This window comes from Haematobia irritans, chromosome 4, assembly GCF_050003625.1.
Source record: "Haematobia irritans isolate KBUSLIRL chromosome 4, ASM5000362v1, whole genome shotgun sequence".
NCBI lineage: Eukaryota > Metazoa > Arthropoda > Insecta > Diptera > Muscidae > Haematobia > Haematobia irritans.
The window spans coordinates 33139659-33154843 of record NC_134400.1 but is presented as its reverse complement, the minus strand read 5'-3'; the positions used below and the strand labels follow the sequence as shown (position 1 = coordinate 33154843).

Genomic DNA, 15185 nt, shown 5'->3' with positions numbered 1-15185 from the left:
TTCAATAGAAAATTTTCTCAAAATTTTGAATTCTATAAAAAAATTTTATCAAAATTTTGAATTCTATAGAAAATTTTGTCAAAATTTTGATTTCTATAGGAAAATTTGTCAAAATGTTTATTTCTATAGCAAAATTTGTCAAAATTTCATTTCTATGGAAAATTTTGTCAAAATTTCATTTCTATAGAAAATTTTTACCAAAATTTTATTTCTATAGAAAAATTTTACCAAAATTTTATTTCTATAGAAAATTTTGTCAAAATTGTATTTTTATAGAAAATTTGGTAAATTTTTTATTACTGTAGAAAATTTTCTCAAATTATTGATTTCTATAGAAAATATATCAAAATTTTGATTTCAATAGAAAATTTTGTCAAAATTTTGATTTCTATAGACAATTTTGTCAAAATTTTATTTCTATAGAAAATTTTTTCAAAATTTTATTTCTATAGAAAATTTTGTCAACATATTATTTCTATAGAAAATTGACAAAATTTTATTTCTTTAGAAAATTTTTACCAAAATTTTATTTCTATAGAAAATTTTATAACAATTTTATTTCTATACAGAAAATTTTGTTAAAATGTTATTTCTATAGAAAATTTTGCAGCAATTTTATTTTCATAGAATTTTTTTTATTTTTATTTCTATAGAAAAGTTTTTCAAAATTGTATTTATTTTGTCAATTTTTTTTTTTTATAGAAATTTTGTCACAAGTTTATTTCTATAGGAAATTTTATCGAAACAAATATAATCTCTTATTTTAGTTTTTATTCACAAATCTCATATACCATATAAAATGCAACCCTCGTAACATATAATATTTTCGTTTATCTCTTCTGCCAACGTGCATTCCTTTTTCAAACTTCAACTCTTTGGTATTATCATAATTTTCATACATATTCAATTACTTGACTAACTATAGATACCACCATAGAGAGAGGAATAGGGCCAACATGAATTGAGGACAAAGATTTAATTTACAAAATGTTTTTAGTTTTCGAAATGGTCAAGTGGCAACACCCCCCACATCTACATTGAAAATTTACATACATGGACACAATGTGAATAGGGTTTTACAGCGTCAATATACAATGGCGTAGTTGACAAGAAGTAGCATGGAGAGGGGGAATGTAGAATTATTGATTGGTAAAAATCAATTTACATTTAAGGAACACATGTTTGTTTTCATGGAAAATAAAAAGTTTGTTATTATCCCAAGATTTGACACAAAGTGGCGAACAACTTTAATAGAAGAATTTTTCTTTACAACGGTTTCCCCATGATAAGCCACAAAACGAAATTTTATACCAAAATACTCCTGGCCACATTGATCGAAGAAACCTTGTAATATTAACAAAAATTGTCATTGAGTCAATGAAACAATTTAATAAAAACAATGAACACTTTCTTTATTATAATGAATTTCCTATTTAATAATGAAACCTTTCATATTACTAATGAACGTTTTCTAAAAATTTGCGTCGGCTCAATTTTAATGAAATTTTCTTTGTGAGTGAGAATCACGGTTGCCACTCGAGCCAAAACTAATCTACCAAAATTTGAAGAAAATTCCACCAAAAACGACCAACTAAAAAAATTAAAATTTTTAATGACTTTGATTTTTATAGAAAATTTAGTTAAAATTTTCTTTTCTATAGAAAATTTTGTCAAAAAAATTCATTTTTATAAACATTTTGTCAAAATTTTATATCTATAGACAATTTTCTTAACATTTTATTTTAATGGAAAATTTTGTCAAAAATTATTTTTCTATAGAAAATTTTGTCATAATTTTCTTTCTAAAGAAAATGTTGCCAAAATTCTATTTCTAAAGAAAATTTTGTCAAAGTTTTATTTCTATAGAAAATTTTGTCAAAATTTTATTTCTAGAGAAAATTTCATCAAAGTTGTATTTCTATAGAAAATTTTATTAAAATTTTATTTCTATAAAAAATTTAGTCAAAATTTTATATCTATAGAAAACTATGACAAAAGTTTATTTCTATTGGAAATTTTTACCAAAATTTTATTTCTATAGAACATTGTTAAATTAAAAAAGTCGAAAACTTGAAAAGACATATTTTGTATTATGATTATCATTCCTATTACTCCCACCAAACTTGGTAAGTAGTTGTCATGAAAAAGTAAGTCATTATTTTCAAGCATATGGTAATGTTGGGGTTATGACAAATCTACTCTTCTTAAGTAGTTTTCACCTCCTATGCACTTTTTGCTACTACGCCCTAGCAACCTCAACCTTTGCATATGGACTCGTTTTCCAAAAAGCATTGAATACTATGCAAATGTTATAATGTTGTCATTTATGGGCCACTGTAGATGTGTACATTTGTTCAAATCTCTCTACCATTCTGCATAATTTCGAATCACACATCCGAATCCATAATCGGAGAGAAAAACAAGCAATTTATTCTGTCTACTTTATGGCAGACATGACAAAATGTAAATTAGTCCTCATAATGGATATGTCCAGGACATTTTGACATTTTCATTAGGGGAAAATCAAAACGAAAATCATTACATGGAACATATTGTGCCTACAACATAAATTATTCTAGGCTAGGAGATAATAGCACAATATACTTGCATTTTAAATACAAAACATAGACAATATGAAGAGATAATTTGAACTAGGATGGCAAAGCAATGAAACACTAAAAAAAAAAGAAACACTAAAAAAAATTTCAATGTTTGTTGCCTACTGTAGAAAATATGGGAATAAAAAATCCTACAGAAATAAAATTTTGAAAAAATGTTCTATAGAAATAAAATTTTGACAAAATTTTCTATAGAAATTTTGGCAAAAGTTTCTATATGAATAAAATTTTGGTAAATTTTTCTATAGGAATAAAATTTTGACAAAATTTTCTATAGGAATACAATTTTGACAAAATTTTCTTTAGAAATTAAATTTTGACAGAATTTTCTATAGTAGTACAATTTTGACAAATTTTCTATAGAAATAAAATTTTAACAAAATTTTCTATAGAAATAAAATTTTGACAAAATTTTCTATAGGAATAAAATTTTGACAAAATTTTCTATAGAAGTAAAATTTTAACAAAATTTCCCATAGAAGTAAAATTTTGACAAAATTTTCAATAGAAATTAAATTTTGAAACATTTTTCTATAGAAATAACATTTTGACAGCATTTTTTATAGAAGTAAAAAAATCTTTTATTTCTACAGAAAATTGTGTCAAATTTTGACTTCTATAGAAAAATGTTGTCCAAATTTTATTTCTATAGAAAAGTTTGTCAAATTTTTATTTCTATAGAAAATTGTGTCAAAATTTTATTTCTATAGAAAATTGTGTCAAAATTTTATTTCTATAGAAAATTTTGTCAAAATTTTCTTTCTATAGCAATTTTTTTTAAAATCTAATTTCTATAGAAAATTTTGTCACAATTTTATTTCTACAATTTTTTTTCAAAATTTTATTTCTATAGAAAACTTTATCAAAATTTTATTTCTATAGAAAATTTTGTCAACATTTTATTTGAATAGAAAAATTTTTCCAAATTTTATTCCTATTGAAAATTGTGTCCAAATTTTATTTGAATAGAATTTTTCTTTTTTATTTTATTTCTATTGAAAATTTTGTCAAAATACTGTTTGGTAAAATTTTACTTTGTCAATATTTTATTTCTATAGCAAAATGTGTCAACATTTTATTTCTACAGAAAATTTTGTCAAAATCCTATTTTGTCAAATTTTACTTTGTCAAAATTTTATTTTTGTAGACAATTTTGTCAAAATTTTATTTTTGTAGACAATTTTGTCAAAGTTTTATTTCTGTAGAAAATTTTTTAAAAATTTTATTTCCGTAGAAACTTTTGTCAAAATTTTATTTCTCTAGAAAATTTTGTCAAAATTTTATTTCTTTAGAAAATTTTGTTAAAATATTATATCTTTAGAAAATTTTGTCAAAATTTTATTTATTTAGAAAATTTTGTAAAAATTGTATTTCTATAGAAACTTTGGTACATTTTTTGTTACTATAAAAAAAAATTCTCAAAATATTGATTTCTATAGAAAATATATCAAAATTTTGATTTCAATAGAAAATTTTGTCAAAATTTTGAATTCTATAGAAAATTTTGTCAAAATTTTGATTTCTATAGAAAATTTTTTCAAAATTTTGATTTCTATTTTATATTTATAGAAAATTTTGTCAAAATTGTATTTCTATAGAAAATTTTGTCAAAATTTTATATTAATATAAAATTTTGTCAAAATTGTATTTCTATAGAAAATTTTATCAAAATTTTATTTCTACAGATAAATTTGTCAAAATTTTATTTCTATAGAAAATTATGTCAAAATTTTATTTCTATACAAGATTTTGTCAAAATTTTATTTCTATAGAAATATTTGTCAAAATTTAATTTTGTTAAAATTTTATATTTATAGAAAATTTTGTCAAAATTTTATATTTATTATTTCTATAGCAAATTTTGTCAAAATTTCATTTCTATAGAAAATTTTGTCAAAATTTCATTTCTATTGGAAATTTTTACCAAAATTTTATTTCTATACAAAATTTTTACCTAAATTTTTTATAGAAATAAAATGTTGGTAAAATTTTCTAAAGGAATACAATTTTGACAAATTTTTCTACAGAAATAAAATTTTGACAGAATTTTCAATAGAAGTAAAATTTTAACAAAATTTTCTTAGAAATGAAATTTTGACAAAATTTTCTATAGAAATAAAATTCTGACAAAATTTTCTATAGAAATAAAATTTTGACAAAATTTTCTATCGATATAAAATTTTGACAAAATTTCCTATAAATATCAAATTTTGACAAAATTTTATTTCTATAAAAAATTTTGTCAAAATTTCATTTCTAAGAAAATTTTGTTAACATTTTATTTCTATTGAAAATTCTGTAAAAACTTTATTTCTATAGAAAAATTTGTCAAAATTGTATTCCTTTAGAAAAGTTTACCAACATTTTATTTCTATAAAAAAATTTTGGTAAAAATTTTGTATAGAAATAAAATTTTGGTAAAAATTTTCCAATAGAAATGAAATTTTCACAAAATTTTCTATAGAAATGAAATTTTGACAAAATTTGCTATAGAAATAATAAATATAAAATTTTGACAAAATTTTCTATAAATATAAAATTTTAACAAAATTAAATTTTGACAAATATTTCTATAGAAATAAAATTTTGACAAAATCTTGTATAGAAATAAAATTTTGACATAATTTTCTATAGAAATAAAATTTTGACAAATTTATCTGTAGAAATAAAATTTTGATAAAATTTTCTATAGAAATACAATTTTGACAAAATTTTATATTAATATAAAATTTTGACAAAATTTTCTATAGAAATACAATTTTGACAAAATTTTCTATAAATATAAAATTTTAACAAAACTTTCAATAGAAATTAAATTTTGACAAATATTTCTATAGAGATAAAATTTTGACAAAATCTTGTATAGAAATAAAATTTTGACATAATTTTCTATAGAAATAAAATTTTGACAAATTTATCTGTAGAAATAAAATTTTGACAAAATTTTCTATAGAAATACAAAATTTTCAATTAATATAAAATTTTGAAAAAATTTTCTATAAATATAAAATTTTGACAAAATTTTCAATAGAAATTAAATTTTGACAAATATTTCTATAGAAATAAAATTTTGACATAATTTTCTATGGAAATAAAATGTTGACAAATTTTTCTATAGAAATAACATTTTGACAACATTTTCAATAGAAATAGAGTTTTGATAAAATTTTATATATAAATTAAATATTGATAAAATTTTTAATATAACTAAAAATTTTGACAAAATTTTCTATTAAGGTAAAATCTTGACAAATTTTTTAAAAATAACATTTTGACAAAATTTTCTATAGAAATAAAATTTTAAAAATATATATAAATGAAATTTAATATAGAAAATAACTAAAAATTTTGACAAAATTTTCTATAGAAGTAAAATTTTGACAAATTTTTTAAAAATAAAATTTTGACAAAATTTTCTATAGAAATAAAATTTTAAAAAAGAAAAAATCTATAGAAGTAAAATGTTCAAAACTTTTATAAAAATGAAATTTTGAAAAATTGTCTATATAAATGAAATTTTGATAAAATTTTTTATAGAACTAAAAATTTTGATAAAACTTTCTATAGAAATAAAATGTTAACGAAATTATTTCTAGAAATAAAACTTTGGCAAAATTTTCTGTAGAAATAAAATTTTGACAAAATTTCGTAGAGAAAAAATTTTTGCAAAAATTTCCTATAGAAATAAAATTTTAACAAAATTTTCTATAGATATAAAATTTTGACAAAATTTTTTAGTTTAGGAAAGTTATTGTGTGCGTTCCATGATGGTGGGCATTTAGGATTCGGCCTGGTCGAGTTTTTGGCCATACATTATACTTGTTTCAAAGTAGTTTTTGCTGAACTTAATCAAATAGGAAAACAAACTCAAACTTCCCTCTTTTTGTTTTTTCTTTTGCTTTGACCACAGACTACAATTCGTTTTAATAGGACCCTTTTTAAGGGCTTCCAAAAATATTGCATTGACCTTTTTTCCCAATACCATTTGCTTTATCAATAACAATTTTACATAAAATAAAAACCATGGCATTCGTTATGGTATGGACAGCAGGGTTAAAATGTTCCCCCTTTTTTTTGTTGTAACGCTGATATAAACTCCATTGGAACAAATGGCTGATATGTAAATATAACACCTGATTGCAGATATTTTAAATAAAATATTTATTTCTTTTGTTAAATGGATGGTGTTCTCACTCACTCTCCCTCTCAAAGCGAACATTTGCTTGAGCAGTTGTTGGGACTTCTTTTATTTGTGTATTTATGGGTTTTCTTGTGGTATGTTACCTTTGTGGACAAACATGGTGGTGCTTGGCCTCATGTTGGTTTACGATTTTCACTCTACATTGAAATCCATCAAATGGTCTTCATGGTTGGTGTTACCCAACCAACATCACAACGTTGGAGTTTTCATTTTCATGACCAGGACACCAAGAGGTCTCTCTGGGTTTTTTTGTTTTATTGATGGTCATATATATTTCATTGGATGACTATCGTAAATCGTTTCGTTTCAAAAGCGTATTTTAACCAAATATTTCCCTTCCAAAAAAAAAAAATAAATTCTCTTTTATTCCAAAATGTGATCTTTGATTGACTTTGACATGTCGTTGTCATAAAGTCTTCTATTCACTTTGCGACTATAATTTACTATTGCACAGTGTGATGTTATTCTTTATTTATGACGCCCTATTCGATTCCATTGAAATTTTTCCTTGAGTATTAGACCTAAAAGGGAAGAGGAACCGACCATGTGACGAGTGTGACTGATGTTAGCATTGGTTAAATGCTTAAATGGATGTAGTATCATTGGTAGCATCCATGAAGAATTAAATGATTCCAAGATCTTGATGACGAAACATAATTTCTTTGAATACTTAAAAACTCTTTTGTATTTGGGAATTTCAACACCTGGATGGATATTAAAAAAGTTGAAAAGAATTTCGAAAGACACAAAATTTTGTCAAAATTTTCTATTTAAATAATTTCGATAAAAGTTTCTATAGAATAAAATTTTTACAAAATTTTCTATAGAAATAAAATTTTAACAAAATTTTCTATAGAAATAAAATGTTGACAAACTTTTCTATAGAAATAAAATGTTGACAAACTTTTCTATAGAAATAAAATTTTGAAACAATTTTCTATAGAAATAATATTTTGACAAAATTTTCTATGGAAATAAAATTTTAACAAAATATAATTTTGACAACATTTTCTATAGAAATAAAATGTTGACAAAATTTTCTATAGAAATAAAACTTTGCAAAAATTTTGTCAAAATTTTCTATAGAAATAAAATTTTGTCAAAATTTTCTATAGAAATAAAATTTTGACAAAATTTTCTATAGAAATAAAATCTTGACAAAATTTTCTATAGAAATAAAATTTTGACAAAATTTTCTATAGAAATAAAATGTTGACAAACTTTTCTATAGTAATAAAATTTTGACAAAATTTTCTATAGAAATAAAATTTTGACAAACTTTTCTATAGAAATAAAATTTTAACAAAATTTTCTATAGAATTAAAATTTTGACAAAATTTTCTATAGAAATAAAATTTTGACAAAATTTTCTATAGAAATAAAATGTTGGCAAACTTTTCTATAGAAATAAAATTTTAACAAAATTTTCTATAGAAATAAAATTTTGACAAAATTTTCTATAGAAATAAAATTTTGACAAAATTTTCTATAGAAATAAAATTTTGACAAAATTTTCTATGGAAATAAAATTTTGACAAAATTTCTATAGAAAACAAAATTTGGGCAAAATTTTCTATCGAAATAAAATTTTAACAAAATTTTCTATAGGAAAAAAATTTTGACACAATTTTCTATTAAAATAAAATTTTCACTAAATTTTCTGTAGAAATAAAATTTTAACAAAATTTTCTATAGAATTAAAATTTTGACAAAATTTCTATAGAAAAAAATTTCGGCAAAATTTTCTATAGAAATAAAATTTTGACACAATTTTCTATAAAAATAAAATTTTCACAAAATTTTCTATAGAAATAAAATTTTGATAAAACCTTCTATAGAAATAAAATTTTGACAAAATTTTCTATAGAAATAAAGTTTTGACAAATTTTTCTGTAGAAAAAAAAAATTTTGGAAAAAAATCTATAAAAATAAAATTTTAACAAAATTTTTTGTAGAAATAAAATTTTGACAAAATTTTCTATAGAAATAAAATATTGGCAAAACTTTCTATAGAAATAAAACTTTGCAAAAATTTTCTATAGAAATAAAATTTTGCAAAATTTTCTATAGAAATAAAATTTTGACAAAATTTTCTATAGAAATAAAATGTTGACAAACTTTTCTATAGAAATAAAATTTTAACAAAATTTTCTATAGAAATAAAATTTTGACAAAATTTTCTATAGAAATAAAATGTTGGCAAACTTTTCTATAGAAATAAAATTTTAACAACATTTTCTATAGAAATAAAACTTTGACAAAATTTTCTATAGAAATGAAATTTTGACAAAATTTTCTATGGAAATAAAATTTTGACAAACTTTTCTGTAGAAAAAAAAAATTTTGGAAAAAAATCTATAAAAATAAAATTTTAACAAAATTTTCTATAGGAAAAAAATTTTGACACAATTTTCTATTAAAATAAAATTTTCACTAAATTTTCTGTAGAAATAAAATTTTGACAAAATGTTCTATAGAAATAAAGTTTTGACAAATTTTTCTGTAGAAAAAAAAATTGGAAAAAAAATCTATAAAAATAAAATTTTAACAAAATTTTTTATAGAAATAAAATTTTAATAAAATTTTCTATAGAAACAAAATTTTGATAAAATCTTCCAGAGAAATATAATTTTGACAAAATTTTCTATAGAAATAAAACTTTGCAAAAATTTTGTCAAAATTTTCTATAGTAATAAAATTTTGACAAACTTTTCTATAGAAATAAAATTTTGACAAAATTTTCTATAGAATTAAAATTTTGAAAAAAATTTCTATAGAAATACAATTTTGATAAAACCTTCTATACAAATAAAATTTTGACAAAGTTTTCTATAGTAATAAAATTTTGACAAAAGTTTCTATAGAAATAAAATTTTGACAAAATTTTCTATAGCAATAAATTTTTGACAAAATTTTCTATAGAAATAAAATTTTCTATAGAAATAAAATGTTAACAAAATTTTCTATAGAAATAAAATTTTGACAGAATTTTCTAAAGAAATAAAATTTTGACAAACTTTTCTATAAAAATAAAATTTTGACAAAATCTCAAAATTTGTATAGAAATTAAAGTTTGACAACATTTTCTTAGAAACTGCGGCTTTGACTCGAAGCCCTCAACAAATACACGCTACTTAGAAATAAAATTTTGACAAAATTTTCTATAGAAATAATTTTTTTATAAAATTTTCAATAGAAATAAAACTTTGAGAAACATTTCGATAGAAGTAACATTTTGAGAAAATTTTCTATAGAAATAAAATTTTAACAAAATTTTCTATAGAAATGAAATGTTGACAAACTTTTCTTTAGAAATAAAATGTTGACAAACTTTTCTATAGAAATAAAATTTTGACAAAATTTTCTATGGAAATAAAATTTTGACAAAACTTTCTATAGAAATAAAACTTTGCAAAAATTTTTTATAGAAATAAAATTATGCAAAAATTTTCTATAGAAATAAAATATTGACAACATTTTCTTAGAATTTGTTTTTATAAACTTCAGTTTGATTCGAAGCCCGTAGCAATCCTTAAAAATAATGAACATTTCTTTTTTTCGGGAGTAACTTTTATTCCTCACTCTAAACATCGCTTAAAAATTCCAGGAATACCATAAAATTTTTTATTAACCTCAAAAATTGCCCAAGTGAAAAATTCTTAACACTTTATACCAAATTAAACAATTAGTCGTCAGGATTTTGCATCAATCTTATTTGAAGATACCACCACAATGGTTTCATTATAATTTTAATAAGAAAATCAATTTTTTTGACTATAAATATGTTGCAGTAAATCAAAAACACCTATAAATATGAGGTATGAGATGTGTTTGTGTTATATTTAAAACAACAGGAGATTTTTGTTATGGTCATCCTCGACAAATAAACCATGACCATTGAGTAATAAAATAAATTTACGACTTAAGGGTTAACAATGAAATTATAAAAAAAGAACAATATATCACAAAAAATAAAACTATTTTACTATCTAGAGAATCACTCAAAAAAATAAAAATATTTAGAGTTGATTTAACCTTCATTTGAGGATTTTTGTACTGAATTTTTTTATATCTATAGAAAATTTTCTCCATTTTTTATATCTATAGAAAATTTTGTTAAAACTTTATTTCTATAAACAATTTTGGCAAAATATTATTTCTATATAAAATTTTGTTACAATTTAATTTCCATAGAAAATTTTATCACAATTTCTATATGTAGAAAATTTTGTCAAAATTTTATTTCTATAGAAAATTTTGCCAAAATTTCATTTCTATAGAAAATTTTGCCAAAATTTCATTTCTATAGGAAATTTTGTCAATATTTAATTTTTTTTTAGAAAATTGTGTCAAAATTTTATTTCTATAGAAAATTGAAATCGCTTCTAACAATGTAATAAGGGGTCATTGGCTAGTTTGTAAAACCAATGGGCTTTATTTAAATTTATTTAAAATTAAAAAAAAATTTCTATTTACGATTATGTGTTAATGATAAAAATTACAACAACGGCATTACCAATTGCAGCAGCAGCCAACACATCAATGAGGACGATGTACAACATCTCCGATATTGATGATGATGATGACTCATAATTTGTTCTCCCTTCAGACAGATTGTTTTCCTTGCAATTTGTTCACCAAACTAAAAATCTCTATGTGGGGCCCATAATCTCTATGTGATCTGTAGACTCACAAAGTCTGCGTTGAGGGTGATGGTGGTGATTTAATATTCTGCCAAAGCTATGACAAAAAACGTGCTTAACTTTTTTTCTGCTACACAGCTTTTACAGATACGCAAAACAACATTCTGTTATCCTTCGAGTAAATGTTTTGGGTGGCTCGATATACGAGTCCTATGTGGTGGCAACATATGTTACACCATCTAACCACTTTTTTTTGGAATTCTCCACAAAGGCTAAATTATAAGCAGAAAAAGGCGAGACCAACACGCTTTAGTCATGGTTTGTGTTGTAAGTGTGAAGGCAAGGACTCACAGCCTTGCAGGACATAGGCTGTGGATGTTTTATTTTCTCTTAATTGAGGGTTAACCGGCGTTGATGATGTTTTATAAGATACTTGGTTTGTCCAACTTCCCCCCATACCAGGAGGAAGACTAGGGTGGTTTATTTCTTCGACAAAAATCTGTGGTTACAGTATATCCTTGTTGAATGCACTGAAAAAAAAATTACATTAAAAATAAAATGTTGTCGAAATTTCATTTCTATAAAAAAATGTTCCCAAAATTTTATTTCTATATAAAATTTTGCTAAAATTTTATTTCTATACAAAACTTTATCACAATTTTATCACTATAGAAAATTTTGTTAAAATTTGAGTTCTATAGAAATTTTTTTCAAAATTTTATTTCTATAGAAAATTTTGTCAAAATTTTATTCCTAAATAAAATTTTCTTAAAATTTTATTCCTAAAGAAAATTTTCTTAAAATTTTATTCCTAAAGAAAATTTTCCTAAAATTTTACTTCTTTAGAAAATTTTGTCAAAATTTTATTTCTTTAGAATATTTTGTCAAAATTTTGTTTCTTTAGAATATTTTGTCAAAATTTTGTTTCTATGGAAAATTTTTTCAAAATTTTATTTTTATAGAAAAATGTGTCAAAATTTCATTTCCTAGAAAATTCTGTCAAAATTTTATTTCTATAGAAAAAATTGTTAAAATTTTTCTATAGAAAATTTTGTCGAAATTTTAGTTCTATAGAAAATTTTGTTAAAATTTTATTCCTAAAGAAAATTTTCCTAAAATTTTACTTCTTTAGAAAATTTTGTCAAAATTTTATTTTTATAGAAAATTTTATTTCTATATAAAATTTTGTCAAAATTTTAGTTCTATATAAAATTTTGTCAAAATTTTAGTTCTATAGAAAATTTTGTCAAAATTTTATTTTTGTAGAAAATTTTATTTCTATATAAAATTTTGTCAAAATTTTATGTCTATATTAAATTTTGCTAAAATTTTATTTCTATACAAAATTTTATCACAATTTTTATCTCTATAGAAAATTTTGTCAAAATTTTATTTCTATATAAAATTTAGCTCAAATTTTATTTCTATACAAAATTTTATCACAATTTTATCTCTATAGAAAATTTTGTCAAAATTTCATTTCCTAGAATATTCTGTCAAAAATTTATTTCTATAGAAAAATTTGTTAAAAATTTTCTATGGAAAATTTTGTCACAATTTTAGTTCTATAGAAAATTTTTTCAAAATTTTATTTTTGTAGAAAATTTTATTTCTATAGAAAATTTTGTCAAAAATTTATGTCTATAGAAAATTTTGTCAAAATTTTATTTCTGTAGAAAATTTTGTCAAAATTTTATTTCTATATAAAATTTTGTCAAAAATTTATTTCTATAGAAAATTTTGTCAAAATTTTATTTCTGTAGAAAATTTTGTCAACATTTTATTTCTATGGAAAATTTTTTTTCTATAGAAATTTAAATATTTTTTTTTTGTTTTGTCAAAATGTTATTTATATATCTTCTCACTATAATCTTCTTCTCAGTGTACATATCATCAACATATTTCAACTTTAAAACATAATGACTTTTACACATATTATCTGGCCACCGGAATCCATTTAAAAGTATCTTTAGAAATATGGAATTTTTATTTTGTTTTGTGACAAATTTAGCCTAATTACTGTTTTTCCCTTCTTTTTGAGGCAATTAAATTTAATATCATTTTTGTATTTTTTTTTGCTATTTTCAGGTCTGGTTTCAAAATCGTCGCACCAAATGGCGCAAACGTCATGCCGCCGAAATGGCCACAGCCAAACGCAAACAGGATGATATTGGAGGCGACAATGGTGATGACTGCAGTGAACCCATGGATAGTGACAATGAAAGTCTAGATATGGGTGAAAATCCAGCCCAAAGAAAACGCAATCGCATGGAAGATAATTATCGACATTAGTCAAAGTTTTAATTAAAGCAAATAATTTAAGTAAAAATGAAACAAAAAAATTTGAGAAGACAAAACAAATTCCACATAAAAACAAAACGAATTTAATTTGGTGAAAATATTCTGATAACAATGAAAAACAAAAATTACACTACACTATTATGAGAAATTTAATTATTAAAGTAATTAAAAAAATTTAGGATTTTTTGTTTGTATCTTTAAAGTAAAAAAATTGCATTTTAATGATTTATGCCATTTGTAAATGTTTTCCTTATAATTAATTTTTATTTTTTGTTTATGAAAATTAAATATACAACATAAAATGTTAATAAAATTATAAATAATAAAATATCTGTTTTTTTTTCTTAATTATTTTATAACACACTTTAAACGTCTTCTGAAGACAACAAACATACCATAATATATTTTTTGTGTAATATAATATTTTAAATCTATTTAGAATTTTCTTTTAGCATTTTGCTTATTGGAATTTTTTTAAGTTGGAGTTTAAAATCCTTTTTATATCCGAAATATTCCCTGATTTTTTTACATAATCTTGTCATAGGACAAAATTTTCTATAGATATAGAATTGTGACAAAATTTTCTCTACAAATAAAATTTTGACAAATTTTTCTATAGAACAAAAATTTTGACAAAATTTTCTATAGAAATAAAATGTTGACAACATTTTCTATAGAAATAAAATTTTGACAAAATTTTCTATGGAAATTAATTATTGATAAGATTTGCTATAGAAATGAAATTTTGCCAAAATTTTCTATAGAAACAAAATTTTGACAAAATTTTCTATGGAAGTAGAATTTCGACAAAATTTTCTATAGACATACAATTTTAAGAAAATTGTCTATAGAAATCAAATGTTGACAAAATTTTCAATAGAAATAAAATTTTGGTAAAATTTTTATAGAACTAAAATTTTGACGACATTTTCTATAAAAATACAATTTTGATAAAAATTGCTATAGAAACTAAAATTGTTACAAAATTTTCTGTAGTAATAAAATTTTGGGTAAATTTTCTATAGGAATAAAATTTTGACAAAATTTTGTATAGAAATAAAATTTTGACAAAATTTTCTATAGAAATAAAAATTTTGACAAAATTTTCTATAGAAATAAAATTTTGACACAATTTTCTATAGAAATAAAATCTTGACAAAATTTTCTATAGAAATAAAATTTTGACAACATTTTCTATAGAAATAAAATTTTGACAAAATTTTCTATATAAATAAAATTTTGACAAAATTTTATATAGAAATAAAATGTAGACAAAATGTTCTATGGAATTAAAAATTTTACATAATTTTTATAGAAATAAAATTTGGACATTTTTTAAAGGAATAAAAATTTTGACACAATGTTCCATAGAAATAAAATGTTGACAAAATTTTCTATAGAAATAGGTTTTTTATTTGTTTA

The 15185-nt window shown here is 21.0% G+C and overlaps 1 protein-coding gene across 1 annotated transcript in view; it reads left to right on the top strand.

Annotated features, from left to right (window-relative positions):
- The window catches only part of HGTX (HGTX homeodomain transcription factor), a 74336-nt gene extending 60455 nt beyond the window's left edge, over positions 1-13881 (top strand). Inside the window, exon 4 of the mRNA XM_075305572.1 lies at positions 13551-13881. Within this exon, the coding sequence (XP_075161687.1) occupies positions 13551-13754 (204 nt within the window). The 3' untranslated portion in view covers positions 13755-13881. The remainder of the gene's footprint in view (positions 1-13550) is intronic.
- The last annotated feature ends 1304 nt before the right edge of the window (positions 13882-15185 follow it).